Genomic DNA, 22,499 nt, shown 5'->3' on the forward strand with positions numbered 1-22,499 from the left:
CTCGTAAAGAGCATATGAACTCCGATCCGTGACTCTAGCCAACAACCCAACTTCAAACAGAGCAGAGAAGAGCAGTAATGAGGATATCCTTAAGCTTGAATGCATTCGTTTCCCCAATATCAGTCACTAGTCGAAAGTCCTTCGAAAAGTTGGACAAGACACCCTCGACTGTCTTCCAGTACTACTATCAACTGCAGCTGAAATCACTCAATAGAAGTGGCCTGCCAGCAGACATATTAGAACCCGTGAACACCGGTCACAATTCTCTGCGAAGGTACGTACGAAAAGAATGGGAGTCGCTTTCGATGTCAAAGAAGAGGGTATACCACGCGTTGTATTTCCATTTTATAAAACTCAATTATAAGGAGCTTGCACCGGAAGAATTTGCAAAGCGTTTAGAGCTACCGATTCCAATCTCAAGTGAATATTTGCTTTTCCGCAACAAGTTTAAATTGGAATTCGATAGAATTTGGAAAGAACAGTGCAAAAAAGACCATCACGGGCGCTCTCGTAGAATTTACTTAAGGACTGGCCCTTCTAATTTACTGAAAGCCTCAAGGACCATAAAAGGGACTGAGAGCGGTTTCGATTATGACTCCACAAGGCAATTTCAAGAAATGTGTCGCCAATGCAGGAAAGTATGGCGAGACAAGGTTACCAGCGACCAGAAGGCACAGATGGTCGAAATATTGCAAAAAAACAGGCAAGAATTCAAACTGAAGCTGGAACAGGAGGTGAAAATACTTGATAGCCTTCAGAATGCTCTTCAAAAATATTTGGCTGGCCCAAGCGCTAAAATAAGCACAGCGTTAGATTTCGAACGCCCTGTAACACAGTCGCACCACAGCGTAATTGCACTCTTGCTTGCGACTGGGAAGAAGGATTAATTTGGTTTACTTTTATTTTAAGATATAATATATTATAATTATCGCCCTACCAACACCTGAACGTTGAAACTCACGGACTTTGTAAACGTGCCAGCTCCCGCTTGTTTCGAATCAGGAGGATCAACTAAGGTTGCTTGACACGTTACTTGGCCCTCTTTCTCAAATCCCAAAGATGCAAGAACGCCCCTAATCATTCCACATGGAACGTGAAGAAAGGGCTCTATCAACTTTTGTTCCTGATCGCTAAGATCTTCCTCTAACGTGAAAGGCTCGATCGGCTTGTAGTTGTAATCAAGCAGGTAGAATGTGCCCCGGTGATTGGTTTTCAGATTGTCTATTTGTTTACCGAAGACTTGTTTCCACACGTCTCGACACACAAATTTCATAACGCTCAGTAAATCCATATCTTTAAAGCTCAAATTTGGATTGTTGCTGAAAATAAGCAGTTGTGATAGCTTTTGTCCAAGCTGGAATCCTATATTCTCCAGCCGTGTTTTTATCCTTGTCTGTTGGTCCTGATCAGCTGCTAAGTAATCTTTAAGCAGCTTATGGGATGCATCCCCTTGTTGCGACTCCAAAGCGAGCTTCGAATCCAGCTCAGCCTCCAGTTGACCAGTAGCATCTTCTTTGTGATGTGTTAAGCTCTTTTCGACACTTATAGCTAATGGAACTGCCTCATTTAGCAGCATGCGATATATTGTCTCGTCAACTTTAGGAAGGGATTCTTGAAAAAGCTGGAATTGCAGCTGCAGCCTCTGATGCTCATTCACTTCAGATGCTAGACCCGAATCTCCCATGAGTTTAAAATAAAGCTTTATAGAATTGTTTCAAAGTAATGTAGGATTACTTCATTTTCTGGATTTCCACAATCATAACGCCTCTCCTATCCACTGATATCAACAAAAAGGAGAACGAAAGGCGTCAATTGCAGTGTGAGACTAACATCAGTTTGAGATGAGTTCCGAGCTGTCAATTGGGAACGAAATCAAGGATGGCCATAAGGAAACATACAAATGGGTCCTAAATAATATTAAATGGCTCTCTGAACTCGAAGCATTTTATAGAGATCGAGCGAAGCTTGAAAAAGAGTACAGCGAAAAGCTAACGCACTTGGCGAAAGAGTACTTTGGCAAGAAAAGCGCATCAACCGTTTCACTTTCAGTGGGAGACATGCCAACAACAACGCCTGGCTCTCTAGAAGCCGCATCACTTGTGGCTTGGAACGAGGTGCTGTCACAGACAGAAATGATCTCTAAAGATCACAACCAGCTGTCTCAAGAGTTTGAGTTCCAAGTTGCAGATCAAATTGTGGCTCTTTCCAAGAAGTGTGAACTTTTGCTTACGTCTATCAACGGATTTAATACCGAACTAACCGAGAAGAGGGACAAGGCTTATTCCAATCTTGATAAGGCCAAGAAAACCTATGATGAGAAGTGTGTTCAGATGGAGTCTGCGCGGGCAAAGCAGACGAAGACTTCGAGTGACAAAGCCCGGCGGAAAGCTGACGAGCGAGAACATGAGATGAACATTGCAAAAAACCATTATCTTATTACTATCAGCCAAGCCAATAGAATCAAAGACAAATACTATTTTCAAGATGTGCCTGAAGTTCTTGATCTTCTGCAGGACTTACATGAATCCCGCACTCGAGTGATGAATTCAATATGGATTTCTGCAGGCGCAGTGGAGAGAGAGATGAACAAGAGAATAGATTCCAGGCTTACTACTGTTGATTCTGTGGTTAGCCAGAATAAAGCTAACCTTGACACAACCATGTTCGTCAAGCATAACTTGAAAGAGTGGAAAGAACCGCCTGATTTCCAGTATGTTCCATCATCAGTGTGGCACGACGATGAGCACTTTGTTGTCCCCTCCAATATTGAGCTTCAAGACCTGAAAGTGAGATTGGCGAAGGCCCAACAACTTTATGATCAAATGAACTCCTTTTCCCAGTCAGAAATATCAGGCCTAAGCTCTCTGAACAAGCAAAAAAAGGAGATAAAAGCCCAAGAGAATGTTGACGCTCAGAGTCTCTTAGCATTACTCACAAAATATACAAATGTGGTGTCATCCTACACATCCCATGAAACATTCAAGGTGGAGGCAGAGGTTGAGATCGAAAGTATTCAGAATAATGTCGCAGAAGAACATGATCTCAATACCGAAGATATCGATTTATCAAATTTACGCAAGAAGTCTGGCGTTTTCAACAGATTCAAAAAAAGCCTTACCATTTCTTCTGACAAAAAGTCGACCCACCAGGACGGAGGCGACGCCGTTTCGGTTTTATCGTCAGAATCCAAAGCCAAGCATCACAACAGATTTTCTCTGTTCAAAGGCAGAGACCGTGCTCAAAGTAGTGCATCAGGAGCCTCAGAGGTTACAAGCAGTAACATGAACTCCATTCAGGATTCTTCGGAGCACAATAAGAATCGCGTTTTGTTCCAATATCAAAAACAAGACAATGACGAAGTTAGTGTTAGCCCAGGTAATGCTATTAGCTTACTGACCGCCGACTCCGGTAGTGGGTGGACAAGGATCAAAAATGACAGTACTGGAGAGGCAGGGCTCGTCCCAACGTCATATATCGAGATCAACGAAAAACCCCGTTCTAGCGCTCCTCGAGCCCCGCCCCCTAGAAAGTCCGGCAATGCTGCTCGTACAGTTAAGGCGCTTTTTGATTACGAAGCGCAAGGTGATGATGAAATTTCTATCCGTCAAGGGGACTTGATATCTGTTTTAAAAGCTGACGATGGCAGTGGCTGGACTTATGGAGAACTGAATGGTCAAAAAGGACTCTTCCCAACTAACTACTGCCAGTGAAATCTATGCAATAAAAGCTAAACTCAAATCTTGGGATCGTTTAATTCGCAGGTATCGTTGAAATAACGTCGGTTCGGGACTTGAACAAATGCTACTACGGGGATTAGAGTCGGTATGGTCACGTGATCACAAATACTCTAGCCTCAGGGTTCAGTGGAGGTCTCAATCTTTCGCTTTAACCTTTTTTTCGGTAGTGCTCGTACACGAAAATTGCAAAAGTCCAGGAAATACTATAAAGGGGCGATGATGTATGATTATTTCGGACCTCACAACCCATAACCGGGGAGCTGAGTTTGCTGTGTGTAACAACTAGACTGTATCCTTCGGAATCAAGCTGTTGAAACGGTTTTCACAGCCCACTAAAATGTCTGCTGCAGAACCTAACCACGGAGTAAGTTCCGGCGAGCGCAATAATCTAACTGGGCAAGGCGCTGAGGACAGACAAGCTCAACAAGGTCTTCCAGGGACCTATGGCCACAGAGCAAACGAAAATGAACCGTTACTTAGAGAAACGCAAGCGAAGCCTTCACATAGGTCCATTGGACAGGTGCCAACGGATGGTCATCTTCCAAATGAGATTGAGGGTTCGCAAGGGAGACAATTCAAAACCCGGCAAAAGTACCGAGTTTTTGTGCAGGATTCAAAAATTATCTTGAATGTGTTAATTTTTATCAACCTTGTGTGGCTGATAACAACCTTTATCATGGACTACTTTTTCAATATTGGATTTTTGCATTTTAGCAAGAGGCTTACGAGTTTCAACGATCTTTGTTTGATCTTTGTTTCCATTGTCGCGAACTCGGTCAACTTGTGGTCGAACCGTGTGGGGCTGTACTCCACTCTGGACCAAGGTCTTAACGTTGTTTTGTTTTTCATGACCTTGTTCAACCTCTTTTTAACTCTAATAATAGGCTACACGAGAAGGAGGTTGGGTTTTGTTGGAGCCTTCACTTATATTTGGGCAGCGTTGACCTTTTTTGCGGGTGCTGTGTTGGACTGGTACTTATACTACTACTTCAAGGAGTTTCATGCTGCGGAGGAAGAAATCGAAGAATCTCCTTCCCCAAGTGGCTCAAGGCATACTATGAAAGAGTGGGTGTCAATTGGTGCGCGCAACTTTGTAAAGTGTGCCATTTTCGTCTTCTATGTTTTCTTCACACTAAACACATTGCTATACACAATTGATGTTGGTCGCGTCACCAGAGGTGTCAAGGATGTTTCTGCTAAAGCTTCGGCTTCTTATGATGCTTTCCACTGGGTCGACAAAGAGCACACCTACCAGCTACACATAACTTGTTATGGCGACTTTTCTGCCACAGATGAGGATCGCCAACCTGTAATTCTTTTCGATCATGGCAGTTTAGACACAGCCTTCCTTTCTGCGACCTGGATTCAAGAACTGTATCATCTAAACAGAGTTGAGCGCTACTGCACTTACGAGAGACCAGGATATGGTCTCTCCGACTCTGCCCCTGCCCCCATCTCGATCGCTATGGTCGCGGATGCTTTAAGCTATGCTTTGATCAAAGATGCAAAAATAAAGGGGCCATTCACCACAGTTGGCTACGACATTGGGGGACTTTTTACTCAGGTTTTCACCGCTAAGAACTTGGACAAAGTTGAATCGATGCTTCTTGTTGAGTCGTGGCATGAAGACATTTTACTTAAAAACTACCTTCAAAGACTTTTACCTCCAGATAATGACAGCAAAGATCCGGATGACATTAGTAAGCTGCCTATTGAAATTAAGAGGCATAATGGTTTCAAGCTTTGGTGGCAAGGAATTTGGTCCACTCTTGGAATAAAGCTTCAAACTTCATGGCTTCTCGCTCACCACGGCTCGAAGGAGAGAATACTGGGACGCGATATGCAATATCAAGGAAAGTTCATAAGGGCCAAATTTTTGGAAAGCGTCACAAGCTCTCTATTAAGCTACAAGGATGTTCTCAATAGCAAGGAGAAGTTGAAAGATGTTAAAACGAGTGTGGCAAGCTCTAATCAACTCATAAAAAAGTCGCCACAGTGGGGTAATTGGCAAAGAGATATTACTAGAATTTCCTCAAAGACTCAAGAGTGGAAAATTCTCAATGGCGGACACGAAGTTTACAAATTCGGCAGTGCTAAGCAAGAGCTCCAGGATGTCCTTCTGAGACTTATTGGAGATAAGGACCGTTATTAAGCAATGAAGAGCTATCCCAAGAGCTTCTGCGATTAGTTCAAGTTCAGAATTTTGAGCGAGCTCGTGTAAAGCGCTCGAAGTACATAATTGTCTGTAAGCTTGGCTTATAATTTATGCTAGCCATCTAAAATGAGCCTATTCGTATTATAAAGATAACTAAAAAGCCGTTGCTTACTCGCTCTCCTGAGCCATGTCAATATCCTTAACATCATCCGCCAACACTTCAAAATCGTTCTCATCGCTATCCATATCACTGTCCAGAGAGGCCTCTAAGTCGCAGCTCGACCTACAGTTGGGACATACGAATTGTGGATAAGTAGTCATCACCAGTCTGCGAACGCACTGGTAATGCCAACTATGGGAGCATGGAGATATAAATATAGCCTGACAAGGTTTGATTTTTGATAGACAAATTGAACAGTCCTCCTCTTCAAGACCGCTTGTCATTTTTTGTAAATTCTTGAGTCTTTGCAAGGCTTCACGATTGAATCTCATTGCGCGGCGTTTCCAAGACCTGTTCAATTCGACCCTCATCTTGACGCTCCGGTAAATTTCTTCAGTGCCGCCTCTGAAGTCCAAACCTAGCTGAATGACATCCCCATCTTGTATGGGAGTATCCTTTGACATTGTAGAGGCAGGAGCCAGCCTGTGGTGGTTCAAAAAAGTACCGGACGATGATCTGACGTCTCTGATATACCAGTTGCCCTGCTGGTCAACCTTGAAGCAACCATGCGTCCTCGAAACTACTTTACTTTTGAAGACAACCGGATGAAAATGCTCTGGAATTCTATTAATGGACTCGCGAACTCTTTCTGTGTATCTCCCGATGACCAATTGAGAACATGGACCCGCCGTTCTAACAATTGGTTCGAAATATAAGCCTGGATTCGTTGATGCCGATTGGTCCAAAAAAGGTGTTAATCTTAGGCTGAATAGCCCACTTTTGTCTTTACGAGATTGAATCACTTCCTCGCTAACAGGCTCGGGTATGGCAGCGTTGCGGGGGAGTTCCAAGCCCAGTAAATCCAGGGCAGGCTCCGGCTGATTGTTGCCGTACACAAAGTGGCGCACATGTTTGGGCACCATTTGCGACTCGTTGGGAGTAAGGGTTGAGACCTGCCCAGCTCCCCCGGGACCGTCGTTTTGTCCTAGTGTAAGTGTGATGGGAAGTTCGCTGACGAGATTGTTAACTGAAAGCGGGACCGAACTATTCTGGATCCCTTGGTCAAAGGGCGTAGTCCCTAGCATGTTTGCAGCTGTTGGCGCTCCGTTTTCATCGCGGAGTACACGGTCTCTGTCGCCGTTAACCTCGTCGTCGTCAGAGCTCAGCTCCTCGATTGCGTTGGATTCCGCCATGTCCTCGCGTCCCTCGTTGGACCTCGCGAATGTCGCCGAGTTAAAAGGCTCCGTAGCGCGGGAAGGCCCGGTAGCGGCCATGTCTCCGTTGTTATTCAAGGGCTCCGTGGTCCCGGATGAGCCAGCAGGTATGGGTGCCATCCCGGGCCCGTTGGATCCTTGTCTGATGCCCATGGAGTTCAACAGGTTATTGATCGTAGACCCCCGTCTACTTCTAGAGCTTAAGCTATTGCGTGGAGATATGTTGACAACCATTTAAGCGCCTTTTGCTTATATTGTGTTCTTTGTCAGGAGCTAATCGCCTCAACTGAATTTGAGCAGAAGCGCAGCCTTAGACAAGTGGAAAGCTGAACGCCGTTTTTTTCGAAATACCTGCACCACACTTGATGAGTTCCGAGTTTCGAGCCCTGTTGACACTCGAGTTATCTTCTTCTTTAACCAGAATTTGGCTGCGCTCTTCCAACTTCTTGACGCTTGTAAATTTGCAAGACAATTTTTTTTAATATCAATCCAATTTTTTGTGGACTGCTTGGCACGTGTTTTGTTGATAATCGGAGCGACGCGCTGCTCACATATAAACAAACCAAAACTTCGTGCCATTGGTGCAGATCATTCATGTGAAATGAAGAGCTATAAAAAGAGAAGGTAAAAAGACTTAATGCGCAGCTCTGTAAAATGCGAAGTGGTTGTTAAGCTGCCGAGTAATACTAGCTCTCGGCGGCAGGAAGCCCGCACGCCGGCGGATTTAGCTTTCGATACCACGCAAGAAGGCATTAGTGGCTAATTCGTGAGATTTTGGTCTCTTTCTCATCCTTTTTTAAATAATGAGAAACAGTGCAAGAGTTACAATTGGGAGGGATGGGTATGAAATATCACAGTGGCAACACTTGAAATCGCCGAGTGATGGCTTCAATCTACGCAAATTGTATGATAGATCGGTTCAGCTTATAGGTAGTAGTCAAAGTATGCACAGTGTGTAAAGCGTTAGGAATTGATAAATGGACCTGAACTGTCGACGACAGGCCCAACATCACTTTGTCACCTCCTGGCGCGGACCCCATGAAATTAAAGCGTTTTCCGTCTTTGGCATCATGTACGTACAGATACCGCTTCATTTGACATGCATATAGTTTGGCTTAGGGCCATGAGTGGGCCGAGCGACTGCTGACACAAGGGTACCTCATTACTTAGTGGAGGGGAAGCTCTTCGAGCAACTTGGCTTTTCAAGTCCGCAAAAGAACTGTTTCCAAACCTTAAACTGCTTCCTTGACCTTCACGCTTCGATCTAGAGAAATATGGCGCCCATCGCTTGCCAACCCGGACATAAAATGACAGTATTAAGAAAACATTCTCCTGCAAGAAAGGATGTACGCTGCACCATCGTGATTGCTGCACCGAATTTGCATTCGGCAAGGATCGAATACGTGGACGCGTAAGGCAGCTTAAAGCACACATTGGCGGTAAGCGAACTGTTTCGGTAACATTATGTGAAACTGGTGTGAATGCATAACATAATCATGGTACATAGATATTGTAGCCTTTACTACAACCGAGAAGTTTTAGCAGTGACAATTTCGTCGTACAGCAAAGTGGTCAAAAATTCGCTGAACTTCTCGCCTCTGATTTCAGGCAGGAAGTACTTCGCGGCTAGCGCGAACTTGTTAGCGTCGCCAACAGGGCTCTTTTTAGAGAGCTCAGCGACCTGTTCCTCCAGAATGCGCTGTGTGAGGTCCGCAGTAACGACCTCGCCAGTGTCCTGCAATTTGACGCCGTGTTTGACCCATTGGTACAGCTGACAACGCGAGACCTCCGCGGTTGCAGCATCCTCCATCAGGTTGTTGATTGGCACACAGCCGGAGCCACGCAACCACGCCTCCATATATTGCAACCCGATAGACAGGTTCTGTCTAATGCCTGCCGTTGTGACAGCGCCGTTTGGAATGCGTGTGTTGAGAAGATCACTGGCGGCGACGTTCGCGGCAGGGATACTGTGAATTTGGTTGGCAGTGCCCATCTTGTCGAACACTTCGTTGCAGATCGCAGAGAGAGCGGGGTGGGCAACCCAGGAACCGTCGTGGCCCTTGGCCAGCTCGCGCTCCTTGTCGGCGCGGACCTTTGCCATTGCAGCGTCGTTGGCCGCGGTGTCGTTCTTGATTGGGATTTGGGCAGCCATACCGCCCATGGCGTGCACGCCACGGCGGTGGCAGATCTCGATTAAGCGGCGTACATAGGCGTCCATGAAGGGCGCGGTCATGGTCACGTGGTCACGGTCGGGCAGAACGTGAGCGGGGTCGTTGCGGAGGCGCTTGATCACGCTGAAAATGTAGTCCCAGCGACCGCAGTTCAGACCTGCAGAGTGCGCGCGCAGCTCGAAGATGATCTCTTCCATCTGGAAAGCGGCAGGCAGTGTCTCGATCAACACTGTTGCGCGCACCGTTCCACGCGACATCCCGATGTAATCCTGGGCGACGTTGAAAACGTCGTTCCACAGCCGCGCCTCGAGGTGGTGCTCCATCTTGGGCAGGTAGAAGTAAGGACCCTTGCCTATCTCGACCAGCTTGTGCGCATTGTGGAAGAAGTAGAGCCCGAAGTCGAACAGCGACGCGGAGATGGGGCGCCCATCCACGATGACGTGCTTCTCCTCCATGTGCCATCCACGTGGCCTCACCAGCACCGTGGGAAGCGACGCAAACGAGTCGCGGAGCGTGTACTCCTTTCTAGGCGTCTTGAAAGCCACTTGGTCGCGAATAGCGTCGTAGAGGTTCACCTGTCCGTAGACGCAGTTGTCCCAGGTAGGCGCGGCGGAGTCTTCGAAGTCGGTCATGTAAGTGGACACGGGAGCGTTGAGCGCGTTGACCAACATGTTACGTAATGGAGGACCCGTGATCTCGGAGTGACGCTCGGCCAGGCCGGGCGCGGGCACCGCGCCCTGCCAGGCTGGATTCTCGCGGATATTGCGTGTCTCGCTCAGAAAGTCGAACTTGTAGGCGCCGGAGTCCAGCTTGGTTTGGATTTCCTGGCGATTGCGCAGGAGCTGACGACGACGCTCGTCGAAAGTGCGGTGCAGAAGCACCACAAATGACAGTGCATCAGGCGTGAGGATGTCTGCCACAGTAGTCTTGGAAGGCGCGAACCTTGGAGTCGAATCGACGTCGACGAGGACCTGAACGTTTTCTAGCATTTGGGTGACTTGCAAGGAATGACGTGCAAATACTGCTGAGTAACTACAGCGGTATGGATAGGCCTGGAGACGTTTGAGCATAATTGGGGGAAGCTCGTTGCTCTGCCTAGAGACGTGTATCTTATATACAGCGCCTGCAGGAGCGGCGCGGATGGGAGCATGGCGCGAGCATGATGCGCGGGTCGACTACAACGCGGCGAGCTCCGAGGTATAGTAGGAGCGGACAAATCACTGACACGCGCAGGGCACCCATTGGAGCGGGTGACGTTTCAAGGCAGAATCGCATTAGGCCGAGATTCGGGTAACACTATTTCCGAGGGTTTTCGAGGGCGCGGCTCAAAGGCGCTGCGGCTGAATGGGCGGGCACGAGCTACTCACGTGCCTCAAAAGCGGCTATTATCTTTTGGTCATGCGTTACGAGGCTGGGCCCATGGCGTGCGCTTGAGGTGGAAAAGCGTCGCCAAGACTTTGTGTATGCAAGAGCTGCACGGCTGGTTAGCTACTCGCAGCGGATACATTCGCTTCTTAAGCTGTTAGAATGCTGCGTGTTGCGTCTGCCCATGCGTGCCAAGTCTTGAAAGTTTATAATGCCTTTCTGGGCCATGCTAATGCAATGACGCTTGGCGAACAATACATTTTTAGAGTGAATTGCGGGGCTGTATCTGGATTGAGCGCTGCCGTTTGGCGAGTAGGCATTGGCCCTCCGACATTTTTCTGTCTTCAGTCAGCGGTTTCTCTGAGTCCAGTATGCATGTCTTGGTACCTCCGAAGTAATCGTACGTTGTTACCGGGTCCTTGATGTGTCTTTCGCGGACTTTGAAGTCACATGATCCCATGGCTTTCACGTGCTCCTTTCTCTGGAAATGAGTGTCAGTCAAGGCCATTGCAACTGGAAAAGCGGCACTCGCATGGCAGCTCAGGGCGCCAGAAGGACGCAAGTCGCTATTCTAAGCATCTTTATGACCCTTTGGCAAAAATTGGTGAGACATGTGTTCAAGGGACGTAACAGTCCAAAAGCTAACATAAATATTCAACTGTTGGGCCGGCAGCAGCAAAAGGGAGAAGCTTCGCGTTTTGAATTGCATTGCGTGATGGTAGCATTCCCTTGAGTCTTTGGGGCGCTGCTTTGTTTCGCGCGTTGGCTTCTCCGTGTGCGTAATTCTGCTTGTTTTTTCAATAGCGATGTCTGCCTGCGTCCCGGAGTCATCGAAGAATGACTACACTGACAATAGTGGCACTAAAAATATTTGTCCTCTCGAGTGCACGCAGCAAGCTTCGAGATCTGAGTTATGGTATATAAAAGCATTGCTAGTTGTTCTCTATGTCTGTCTCCTTGGGGATCGACAGTTCACCATCAAACGCTGCCTTTCAAGCTGCAACAACGCCATACACCGACGCAAAACAGAGCACAATAATCTTCCAATGGATTCAATCACAGAGCAAGATTTGGAGTTTGACAGAAGACACATCTGGCACCCGTACGCATCCATTACTGAACCGCTCAAGGTTTACCCTGTCCGTAGTGCTGAGGGCGTCTACTTACATCTACAGGATGGGCGGAAAATAGTGGATGGCATGGCAAGCTGGTGGTGTGTTCAACACGGATATAACAACCCGAGGCTCAACGCTGCCGCAGTGAACCAGCTCAAAACCATGTCCCACGTCATGTTCGGCGGGATTGTGCATAAACCCGGAATTGAACTCTGTAAAAAGCTTGTCCAGATGCTTCCGGACCCCTTGGAATGCGTGGTGTTGGCTGACTCTGGATCTATTTCCATCGATGTCGGTATGAAAATGGCACTGCAATACTTCAATGCTAAAGGCAAAGCGTCCAAGAGTAAATTCCTTGCCATCGAACGCGGTTTTCACGGAGACGCGTTCGGAGCCTTGTCTGTCTGCGATCCCAACAATTCCATGCACCACATGTACGGTGGGTTTGTTCCTCAAAACCTATTTTGCAAGGCGCCAGAGGTGTACTTCCACGACAGCTCTCAGGATGTCGAGAAGAAAGTCGAGGAACTTGATGTCGCGCCATTTGCAAAAATGATTAGGGAGAACCGCGAATCGCTTGCGGGCGTGTTGATGGAGTCCATCGTCCAAGGCGCTGGTGGCCTCCGAATTTACCACCCGTACTTCCTAAAAAGGGTCAGAGAGCTCTGTACTGAAAATGACGTGCTCCTGATCCTGGACGAGGTCGCTACAGGGTTTGGTAGAACAGGTAAGCTGTTCGCATTTGAACACTCTGAGATCGTGCCCGATATTGTGTGCCTTGGCAAAGCTTTGACGGGCGGCTACTTGACGCTCTCAGCAACAGTTAGCACTAGGGAGGTTAGTGAGGGGATTTGTGATGGCCCAGCTGGAAGACTGATGCACGGCCAGACATACATGGGCAATCCTCTTGCCTGCGCAGTCGCAAATGAGAACTTGGCGATTTTACTAGAGGGCAAATGGAAAGAACAAGTGCGTGGAATCGAAGCTCAGCTTTTCCGTGAGCTCGCTCCTCTGGAGAAACATCGCAATGTCGCTGAAGTGCGCATCTTGGGTGCGATTGGTATTGTAGAGGTGAACCTGTACCCAGTCAAGGTTGAAGAGCTTCAGAGGCGCTTTGTCGACATGGGAGCCTGGATCAGACCATTCAACAAATGGATCTACATCTACCCCATATACACCATAACGCCGGAGGAGTTGAGAGTGCTCGTTAAAGCAATTGCAAGCGTCTTGGACGAACTCACCTAGATAGAATTCAGCAGTCAAGTCGTCAACATATGTATCAAAGAATGATTCATGTATACGCAGTGAATTTTTATGAACCCAAGCTTCGTGATGCACCGTAAAATTAAACTTTTTTCTATCGCCTGCTGCCTAGGCCACCACGGCTACCTTCATGACTCGGAGTCATCTTTCGTTGGAACCTGAATAAGGTGGCGTCCTGCAATTTGGGAAGACCGAGCTCGCTGAGGATCACATATAAAATGAGAGGATCCAGCTTCTATGTGTGAAATGCAAACCTATTCTTTCCTCGATCAGCTGCACAAACAACCATGGCTACCAAGAACCTTCACCTTGTCGACGTATTCGAGGAAGACGGCAGAACATATGCCAGGATTCCCAAAAAGACTGACACTGGCGTTTCGAAAGTGAGCCCCAAGGACTTTACTGTGCACAATAAGTCTGATTTCACTAGCATTGTTAAAAACCTTGAGACCTATGGTTTGTGCATTGTCAAAAACCACCTCACCGCCGAAGACTGTGAGATAATCAAAGAAGAGCTCAAACCGCATTACTTTCGTGAAAAATCCTGGAACGGTTCGCCGTTTCCCAGGCAGACTACGGTTGTAGCTCGGACAGTTTTAAAATCGCGTACCTGTCTGGACAAAATTGCAACTGATGACACGTTCTGCGACGTGTCTCAACGCTTTCTGGCTGAGTCGAACATGTTTTGGATAGGGGAAGGCCTACGGCGGGGGGTTTCCGGCATCCATCTGAATTCCGGTATTGTTTACCGTGTTGGGCCTGGCGCAGGCGACCAAATGTGGCATCGCGAAGATATGGTGCATCATAACGTTCATCCTAGGCGCGACCGATACCACTACGGGGATGATTCTCATGTGGGTTTTGCCGTTGCGTTGACCAAGATGACCAAGGAAAACGGTGCGACTCGTGCTATCGCAGGTTCCCACTTATGGGGCCCGCTTGACGGGCCGGGCGACTTTGACAAAGGCGCTGAGGTGTACCTCGAAATGGATGAGGGAGATGCGGCCTTCATGCTGGGAGGCGTCTACCACGCGGCCAGTGCCAATGCTAGCACTGAAGAACGTATAGCTGCCTTCTTCTTCATGAACAAAAGTTATTTAAAGCAGGAAGAGAACTACCATATTGACCAGGACCCGCCATTTTTTAGAAACCTCCCCCTCAAAGCACTCACTATTTTAGGGCTGCACATCAGCGAGCCTTTCTGCGGACATGTGGACTACAAGAGTCCTGCTTTCTTGATCAATCCTGAACTCGAAGCTGGGGTCAGACAAGAAAAATACACCGAAGTGCTCTATCCAAAATACGAATAAAACAACAACCTCGCCACTGGCTCCTACAAAAACGCGGCAGAAAGCATCTGGAGAAAGGCCTTCTGTGCAACTTTGTGAAGCTGCGATGCTCTCAGTGCTTCTCGCGCAGGAAGTACTTTGTGTGCTCCGCGGCTAATTTTACTCGTGTATAGCGATGTTATATTGAACATCAGTCTTTTGAATATCAAAGTTTTGTGTACAGCCTCTGAGAATAGCCAGCGATCAAAACTCTCGTTAAGGAAGGATAACTTTGCGAAATATATTTTCAATCGTTCAAAACATCCCAGCGTCCTGTTTAGTCTGCAACTATATGTTTATCTCGGCAAAGGCTAGTCCAAGGAAAAATTGGATACTCTAGGCTTTTGTAGCTATAAATCCTTATTCTTCCAGAGCTTCGCAGGCGCTATGGCTAAACCTTTCTATTAATACCTGTCTAATATCAACTTTGTCATGTGACTTTCTGTCATACATTACGAATATCTGGGGATCATTCTGTTTCCATGGTTTCTGCCTCAGTGCCATGGTTTTGCCAATGGCAGCGCATTGAATGACCACATGAAGGGGAAGAATAGCGGAGTATCGGTATATAAAGGGCAAAAAAGTTGGACGGGTGGCAAAATAGGACCTTGAAGGCGGCTAAATCATTTGCGGAGAAACTCTTAATCCGCGGAAAAGACATTGAAACGAATGACAGTTTAAGCGACGTTAGCAATATAAGAGTGTTCTGCTATTCACAGTACAGCAGATATAACAGTTAAAGTCGGAAACCCTGGATAGGCTGGATATTCTGAAGAAGTCACAGACATAAACATCGCCGCCGAGACACATATTCTTGCTCCCTTGCGTCGCGAAATATTACACGAGACATTACAATACAATAAGCGCTAGTCTTAGCACGGCGTAAAATGGGAAGCCCGCCAGAAGCGCTTAAAGCCGCTGCGAAAAATGGAGGGATCATAACCAGCAGCAACAACATGAACTCAAAAGTCAACAAAAAGTTTGAACAGCTGCCGCAAAACTTGCAGTATCGGGGACAGACGCCTAGCGGCAAACCGCGGCTGTTCGTATGCGAGGTGTGTACGCGGGCGTTCGCACGGCACGAACACCTCATCCGACACGAGCGCCAGCACACCAAAGAGAAACCGTACCACTGCGGGGTGTGCGAGCGAAAGTACGGGCGCCGCGACCTATTGTTGCGGCACGTGATCAAGATGCACGGCGGCAATTGCGGGGACACGGTGATGCCGCTGGGCAGAAAGCGTAAGAACGCGGCCCTGACAAGCACTTCAGCGGGTCTCGGCCCGGCGAATGCTGACGCGGGAAGTGATCAGGCGAGGAAGAAGCAGCATGCATTTCAGAGGAGGGCCTCGTTCTCGGCTCAGTCTGCGGAGAAATACGCTGGCACACAGTCGCCTCACAAGGATGGGGCAGATATGGGGAGGGTTGCGTTCTCAACGCCTCAGCTAATGCCAGTTGACCTCACTACGGCAGAGGAGGCCCCCAAGAAACGGGCGCCGGGCATTTTAGAAGGTACGACATTCAATCTCTTGGACCGCGAGAGCTGGATTAGCGAAATGAACGCGCTGCCGATGCTCGAAGAGTCTAGTGACTCAGGGGACTCTCCCATAGCCGTGAGTGGTATTGTGAGCAGAAGCAGCGACTGGAGTAGAAAAAGTAGCCATGGAAGTCCCAGCGCAGTGACCCCAGCCATGGCTCCCCGGCGCAGGACTAGCAGCGGCGAGAGTAGAAGTAGTGGAGACCTTGCTACTGGAGCCAGAACACCCGTAAATGAGCTGGGAACAAAACGTAAGGCACCAGCGTGGAAATTTGAAGGAAGCAGCCTAATCGTGAAATCACTATTTGATTCAGGACCTTCAAAAAGTTGGAACCCCCTCGATGCAGACACCCGTGTTTTTTCGCTTTTCGGTGAAAACTGTATATCCTCTCTTAAACAACCCGCAGGCGATAATACGCATGACCTCATCTCAAGGTTCAATGATTTTAGATTTGTTCCAAAGTCTAATTTAGATACCTATGCCCTCCAATCTTCAGCTAAGTGGGATAAAAGCGAAGCTGTTCCAAATCTCTCTTCACTTGATCCAGAAAGCATCTTGAAGGCTTCGCAACTCCATGAAACATCAATAAAACAAGAACCTTTAGAAAATTTTGATCTCTCGAACAACTTGGACTCCCGCTCCGGCAAATTTTTTGGCGACGAATCGAGCTTTAACGGCTTAGAACACCCACCTTTGTCTAATGTTACCAGAGGGCCTCCCCCAATTTCAGCAGGTAGCTCAGTTGGCGCGTGTCACTTTTTTACGGAGGAAATCAGGGAAATGTGCATAAAGACTTTAAACTTCTATTTTGAAAATTGTTCGGGACTAACAGCGCCTGAATACAAGAAGAAAAGCGGCCTAGGTTTTCCGAGCTGTCAGGAGCTTAACACTTTTGCTGGCTACTTTCAGGACTCTTTTCTTGTGCACTACCCTTTCATTCATCCCCACCTTTTGTCATTGGGGCTTCAAGACTTCAAAAAATATATCCATGAAGGTTCCTTAGAGCATGAACAGGACGATGAAGCACTCGTTTGTTCAAACATTGTTTGTTTGCCTTTGTTTATCGCGACAATTGGCTCTCTATATAAACATGGTGCTCGAGCTCAGACCTTGGACCTCTACGAAAAAAGTCGTAGAGCCTTGCATGTTTACTTGAATACTAGAAAAAAGCAAGATGAGCAAAGCTTAGACAAACCTAAGTCCAGGGGTTGCTTGTGGCTTATTCAGTCATTATGCCTGAGTGTGGTATTCGCTTTGTTTGCAGATTCTTTGGAGCGAATGAACTCTGAAATGGTGGTCAAGCAGGTCTCAGCTCTTTGCTCGTTATTGAAGTCGAGCTTGCTTCCCACTGCCTCTACACCCATTTTAGAATTTGATTCGCCGTCGAAATACATTTTTTATGAATCAGCAATAAGAACAGTTTTAATGGGATACAAGGTTTGCCAATTTTTGAAGGTGTTTTGCAATATCGACGCTCCATTATTCCTGACCGAATCCCAGCTTAATGAGACTGTGGTTCCAGACAGTGAGCAGGTTTGGCAATGTGCACTGTTTCAAGATGCGCCGAAAAAGTTTCAGAAACAGTACACTACAAATTTTGAAAAGTTCTACAGGAGCTTTGCTTTTAGCAGTGTTGGAATGCACTTAATACCTGAGTTTCTGTGCAGTGCAATGCTTTTTTATGAGTTCAATAACTTGCTAAAGAACAGATCGTCGGTGCTATTTCAAATATTTTTGACAAAAATTGACACTAAGAAGTTGGAGATGAATTTGCCTCAGCTTGACCCTGAAAATCGCACTTCGTCAATTTTAATGGATAGCGCAATAGACATGAGGAACTCTTTAACCTGCATGATATTCTTTTGCAGAGTGGATCCGTTGTTTTCTCAAAAAGCTTGGAATAACGCCATTTTAGAGCTTTATGATAGCTTTCTGACATCAAAAAAAACTAACGTTTTAACAAATGGATCATATGGAGCTATCACTGACTTCCTTGTTGCGCTCAACTTTTCTATCAAGAACATTTCCAACTTATTCAAAAGTGCTGACGATGTCATCGAATTCAATCGTTCAAAGCTTTCGGTTCTTAACCTGGAAGGGTATTATTACAACTTTCTGGTAATAATCAAATTTATTCTGGATTTTGAGGCAACCCCTAATTTCAAACTACTTTGCATTTACAATGAGCTGAAAAAGTTGGCCAACCAGCTTTTGATTCCAAAGCTGGCATCTGTATACCCCTTGGAATTTCGGAGATTCAGATTGAATAGCACTTGGCCGGCTGAAAAGAATACGTCTGCGGCAATTAATATGGATCACCTTGAGAAACTCATTAACAATGTGCTTGTCTACTCTTTCAATGATGCTAACTTTCTCAAAATGCCAGAAAAGCCCCAAAAAGAATTTTCTTTTAGTAGCGTGAGAGCTCCTAATGCACTTTCGCAGAACGGACAGGGTGCACATGACGTTTCAAGTTCCCTGCCAACCAACTCGATTCCAAGGCAATCGAATATCGGGCAAGAGAGAAAGTCAGAGGGCTTCGCAGACCGCTATCACCTCTCTGAGAAATATGTTATTGTTGCTAGGTGCTTTTTTTTTTATGTTTTCGAGAAATACGCACATGCGCATTTTTTGGAAAAGCTGTCGCTTGACTTTCTAGCACTTGAAAGACAACTTGACCAAGGCTCTACCACAGACGAAGGATTATGAGAATACATGCTCTTTTCGTCATACCCTGCAATATTCACTACCAAGTCAAGAAACTGTAACATATTTCAGGAAATTAATTTTTACTTCAATGTAGTTCCTGTTAGTATCCCTTTATCCAACACCTGCACATGTCCACCGTTGGCCCCTTTATGCCCAGTGGCCTGTGTTCTCATTGATTACGGTCTGTATTAGCCATTCTTTCTCTTCAATATGAATATTTTCTTTTGAATCAAACAAACTTTTCAAATTTTGAGTCAAATGTTGGCTTGTGCCATCTTTCCCGTCCATCAAGTTGATGTATGCCAGAATATTGAGCCCTTTTGAAAGTTTCCTATGAGCATCCTCCAAGTGGTTTGAAACTTTCGAAACCAAACTACTGATGTCATCGGGACCCTCTGTTGTACTGAAAACATTTTCTCTGAAGTCGAAATTTAAAGCTTTGACAGACCGTACTCCTAACGCATGGAAAATAAAATGAATAAATTCATCGAGTTCAGAGCTTCCGCAGATAATTACGTCATACTCTTGCATCTTAGGAAGCCTTGAGTTTAGCTGGTCCTCAATCGAGGCTCCGCTAATGAGTTTTGAGTAAAAATGGAAAATGTTGTTAGATTTTATTGCCCCCGACTTCAGACTGGAATCTAATAAAAGCCGGCTACTCTCTCCTGAGGGGAGAAGGAACTGAAAGATGCTTTGAATATCAAGAGTCTTTCGGTAGACACAATATTCTAGAAATTTATAGTGTAATGTGGGCAAACCCAGTGCCAGAGTCTCCAGATATTTCAAACTTCTTGAATGTTTTGAGGTGATTAGGCAAACGAACCTCAATGATGACAGATCAAAAATGTCAGATTTGATTTTGCCAGATGCCTCAAATTCTAATATACTTGAAAAACACGTTTTGGAGATGGCGCCGCCTTCTCCCTTTATCATTGATGATAACTTTCTTCTCCTACGGTCACTAATACCCGTCAGGATAAAGAGGCATTTCTCGAAGATTTTTTCTGTGCTCTGGTTTGCTGCGGTCTTTTGCAAGTCATCAGCACTATTCGGTTCTCGCTCTAAGTGAGGATGCGAGAAGTTATTCCTTTCAAGATGCTCTCGCTCTTGAGGTAGCCCAGTCATTTCGCAACTTGGTGTTACAGGTGTAACTAATGTAGTGTTCTTTCTCCCTCTTATTGGGTGCCGCAAATCCTCAAAAGCATGGGCGCGATCTTGGTGCTCACTTGATAATATGATTTTGGGTCTTTTCGCCCACAGATCAACAGTTAATGTGACAGATGAAATTGGTTTAATCAACGTTCGTTTCCCGAGCTCTCCGTTCTTATTTCTCTTTTTGAGATGCACCGTATCATAGCCTCGTATGCATCTTATTGCGCAAGGGTCAGAAGACTGGCGAGACAAAGCTACGACAGTATATTGTTTTGAGTCCCAAATCACTATTTCCCCTACCATTAAATCCAAATAGTGGATGTCTTCCTCTTTAAAATTCGAGACGCCAGATTCAAATAAAACTTCAACAAATTTTGTTGAAGGGTTGTATCCACGGACTTTCCCGGGGTAGTATATGTAATTAAAATCATAGTGGCACCAAACTGCGTCATCGAATAGCAAGTCTTTCTTGGTAAGAAATGCGCCATCGAGCATTATTTTGTTACATGGCAGTGGCGAATGCTCCTGTGATTCGCTTTTTGTATCGCTTCCCCATCTTTCAAAATTGCTTAGTTTTTTTTCTTCCATAGTTTTCTGTTCTTTGACACGCTCTTTCTTGGAAAACTCCTGGTTGTCAGCTTCAGTATCATTGCACGTTGTCAACTTTCTTAATTTATTTGGAGGGGAGCCTTCAATGCTCGGAAAATCCTGGTCAGCTGTCTCTACCAACTTGACTGGGTGTAACTTATTATTCCTCCTCCAGCGCAGGTGTCTTCTGTTCTTGACAATTTCCTGGGATTCTTCTAATGAAATCTGTGAGATGTTTTTGGGCTCTATGCTAAGTTCTTGAGTGGAAGAGAGTTGAAAGCGGTATTTTTGGCTAGGTATGCTTGAGTCTTTGTGGCCAGTATTGCGAGCCTCAGTGGCAAATCCATCTTCAACTTCTGGTAGTTCCTGAGTGTTTTCACCATCACTGTATACAACCTTTTCATCAAAAGCATCTTCATCAGAAGCGGTGTTGGTCTCGTTATTATGTTCATAGACGTTCGAGAATCGTAGCTTAATCCGTTTTTCACTGTCCACTTCTTCTACCCTGCTGTCAGACAAGGTGCTTATTGAGCTTTCACTGTGAATCTCAGGGCTTCCTTCTCCGCGTCCTATAGAAGAGCATTTTCCTTGCTCATTTAATTTGCTCATGTTTTGGGGGAGACCTAGCCGTATTTTGGATCCTGGCGAAAGCCTTTCCTTGGAACTAGGCGTGACATTTTGTGAAGATAATACTAACTGTGTCTGAGTATCCTTCTCGGGGCTCAACCAATGAGCCGGTGTAAACTTCTGCGTTCCAAACCTGGCGACCAGTGGGGATTCAATGTTGTCCCTTGACTGTTCACCATTGGTAAGGGAAGGTATTGGAAATGTTACGTCGACTTGAGTTTCAGATCCCTCGAACCTTGTGTCCGGGAAAGATCTATCGCCCTCTATATGTATGGGTTGGGTGCTGATATCCATCGTTGGAAACAGTTGAGAGGTTGGTCCCTCCGAAAGGCCGCCTGGTGAAGGAAGAGGTTCTTCTCCATTTGCATGCACTGGTTTGGTATCTACCGTCTTTTTTTCACCCTTCAATGCACTTGCAACTGTCGCAGGTATTTCAATATCGCCTTTTATTTGACCTACGCGGGGAACAAATCCATTTTTAACCTCTGAAGAAGTGCTATTAATTTGAGGAGTTTCTAGCTGTAATAACATGTTCTTGTGAGCCAGTGGAGTACCACTTAGGAAACGGGCTGAAGTATTTGCAGCAGACAATGGTGATATTGCATCAGTCTTATAATGTACAGAAGGGCTTGAGCCAATATTGTGTGCTTTGTTCAATGTGTTTCCCTCCGATGTGGTGAAATCAAATTCGCTCCTATTGAACCTTTTTTGTTGGTCATCTTTCAGACGTTGAATAATAGCACCTGAGGGTGTTTCTCTGGCGGCAGGGTCAGACTTCAGTCGCTGCGACTGTGGGGTATCATCCGGCGAGCTTGCAATCTTGATTCCAGAGCCCAGTTTGTTTGCACTACTCTTTTTGAAAAAAGCCTTGACCCTTTCGAGATTTGGGGTGACAATTTCCTCACCCAACCTTGGCTCCTCCACGTTGTTTTTGTTGCGGCCAGAGTTCTGAGACGTCCCGCTCGTATGCTCCGAGTTGTTAGCTGCTACGATCGCGCCTTCTGTCGCATCTTGTCTTTTTCCATCCCTCTTCTCAGTAGCACCATCTCGCTTCCTCAAGCTCAGGTTATTTTCTTTGAAGGCTGTATCTGATGTTTCATTTAAATCCCTTGTAGCTCGTTGGATAGTCGGTGTCTCATTGATGACTCGATACCGTTCCTTTTCGAGTTCATCACTGTCCATTACTTCCCTATTGTGGTTGTTGATTTATCTATTTTTTGTAATTAATTATTATGTTTGATGACAGACTATTTTGTCATCTAGAATCAATTTGTGGTGACATTCCCTAGTGTCATGAAAACAACAGTCCCCAAAGAACCATCAGCTTGTGAAAACAATGAATATGATTTCAGGTTTGTTATAGTAGGAAGAGACGAT

At 46.1% G+C, this 22,499-nt stretch overlaps 10 protein-coding genes across 10 annotated transcripts; 6 read left to right on the forward strand and 4 right to left on the reverse strand.

Annotated features, from left to right (window-relative positions):
* Positions 1-77: 77 nt before the first annotated feature.
* CIM1 (mitochondrial HMG-box protein CIM1) lies at positions 78-887 on the forward strand (the record flags this gene model as incomplete). The annotated part of the gene is made up of 1 exon (XM_002553853.1): positions 78-887. One exon carries the CDS (start codon positions 78-80, stop codon positions 885-887), a length of 810 nt encoding a protein of 269 aa, XP_002553899.1.
* Positions 888-925: 38 nt separating this feature from the next.
* Positions 926-1,684, reverse strand: TRS33 (Trs33p; the record flags this gene model as incomplete). The annotated part of the gene is made up of 1 exon (XM_002553854.1): positions 926-1,684. One exon carries the CDS (start codon positions 1,682-1,684, stop codon positions 926-928), a length of 759 nt encoding a protein of 252 aa, XP_002553900.1.
* A 157-nt stretch (positions 1,685-1,841) lies between these two features.
* BZZ1 (Bzz1p) lies at positions 1,842-3,710 on the forward strand (the record flags this gene model as incomplete). Its single annotated transcript, XM_002553855.1, has 1 exon — positions 1,842-3,710. One exon carries the CDS (start codon positions 1,842-1,844, stop codon positions 3,708-3,710), a length of 1,869 nt encoding a protein of 622 aa, XP_002553901.1.
* A 364-nt stretch (positions 3,711-4,074) lies between these two features.
* Positions 4,075-5,889, forward strand: KLTH0E09812g (uncharacterized protein; the record flags this gene model as incomplete). Its single annotated transcript, XM_002553856.1, has 1 exon — positions 4,075-5,889. One exon carries the CDS (start codon positions 4,075-4,077, stop codon positions 5,887-5,889), a length of 1,815 nt encoding a protein of 604 aa, XP_002553902.1.
* A 171-nt stretch (positions 5,890-6,060) lies between these two features.
* KLTH0E09834g (KLTH0E09834p) lies at positions 6,061-7,500 on the reverse strand (the record flags this gene model as incomplete). The annotated part of the gene is made up of 1 exon (XM_002553857.1): positions 6,061-7,500. The coding sequence occupies one exon, from the start codon at positions 7,498-7,500 to the stop codon at positions 6,061-6,063; it is 1,440 nt and encodes a 479-aa protein (XP_002553903.1).
* Positions 7,501-8,788: 1,288 nt separating this feature from the next.
* On the reverse strand, positions 8,789-10,507 carry MLS1 (malate synthase MLS1; the record flags this gene model as incomplete). The annotated part of the gene is made up of 1 exon (XM_002553858.1): positions 8,789-10,507. The coding sequence occupies one exon, from the start codon at positions 10,505-10,507 to the stop codon at positions 8,789-8,791; it is 1,719 nt and encodes a 572-aa protein (XP_002553904.1).
* Positions 10,508-11,608: 1,101 nt separating this feature from the next.
* Positions 11,609-13,162, forward strand: KLTH0E09878g (KLTH0E09878p; the record flags this gene model as incomplete). The annotated part of the gene is made up of 1 exon (XM_002553859.1): positions 11,609-13,162. The coding sequence occupies one exon, from the start codon at positions 11,609-11,611 to the stop codon at positions 13,160-13,162; it is 1,554 nt and encodes a 517-aa protein (XP_002553905.1).
* A 305-nt stretch (positions 13,163-13,467) lies between these two features.
* On the forward strand, positions 13,468-14,490 carry KLTH0E09900g (uncharacterized protein; the record flags this gene model as incomplete). The annotated part of the gene is made up of 1 exon (XM_002553860.1): positions 13,468-14,490. One exon carries the CDS (start codon positions 13,468-13,470, stop codon positions 14,488-14,490), a length of 1,023 nt encoding a protein of 340 aa, XP_002553906.1.
* A 905-nt stretch (positions 14,491-15,395) lies between these two features.
* Positions 15,396-18,755, forward strand: ADR1 (DNA-binding transcription factor ADR1; the record flags this gene model as incomplete). The annotated part of the gene is made up of 1 exon (XM_002553861.1): positions 15,396-18,755. One exon carries the CDS (start codon positions 15,396-15,398, stop codon positions 18,753-18,755), a length of 3,360 nt encoding a protein of 1,119 aa, XP_002553907.1.
* A 147-nt stretch (positions 18,756-18,902) lies between these two features.
* RAD9 (chromatin-binding protein RAD9) lies at positions 18,903-22,304 on the reverse strand (the record flags this gene model as incomplete). Its single annotated transcript, XM_002553862.1, has 1 exon — positions 18,903-22,304. The coding sequence occupies one exon, from the start codon at positions 22,302-22,304 to the stop codon at positions 18,903-18,905; it is 3,402 nt and encodes a 1,133-aa protein (XP_002553908.1).
* Positions 22,305-22,499: the final 195 nt, after the last annotated feature.

This window comes from Lachancea thermotolerans, assembly GCF_000142805.1.
Source record: "Lachancea thermotolerans CBS 6340 chromosome E complete sequence".
NCBI classification, from domain to species: Eukaryota; Fungi; Ascomycota; class Saccharomycetes; order Saccharomycetales; family Saccharomycetaceae; genus Lachancea; species Lachancea thermotolerans.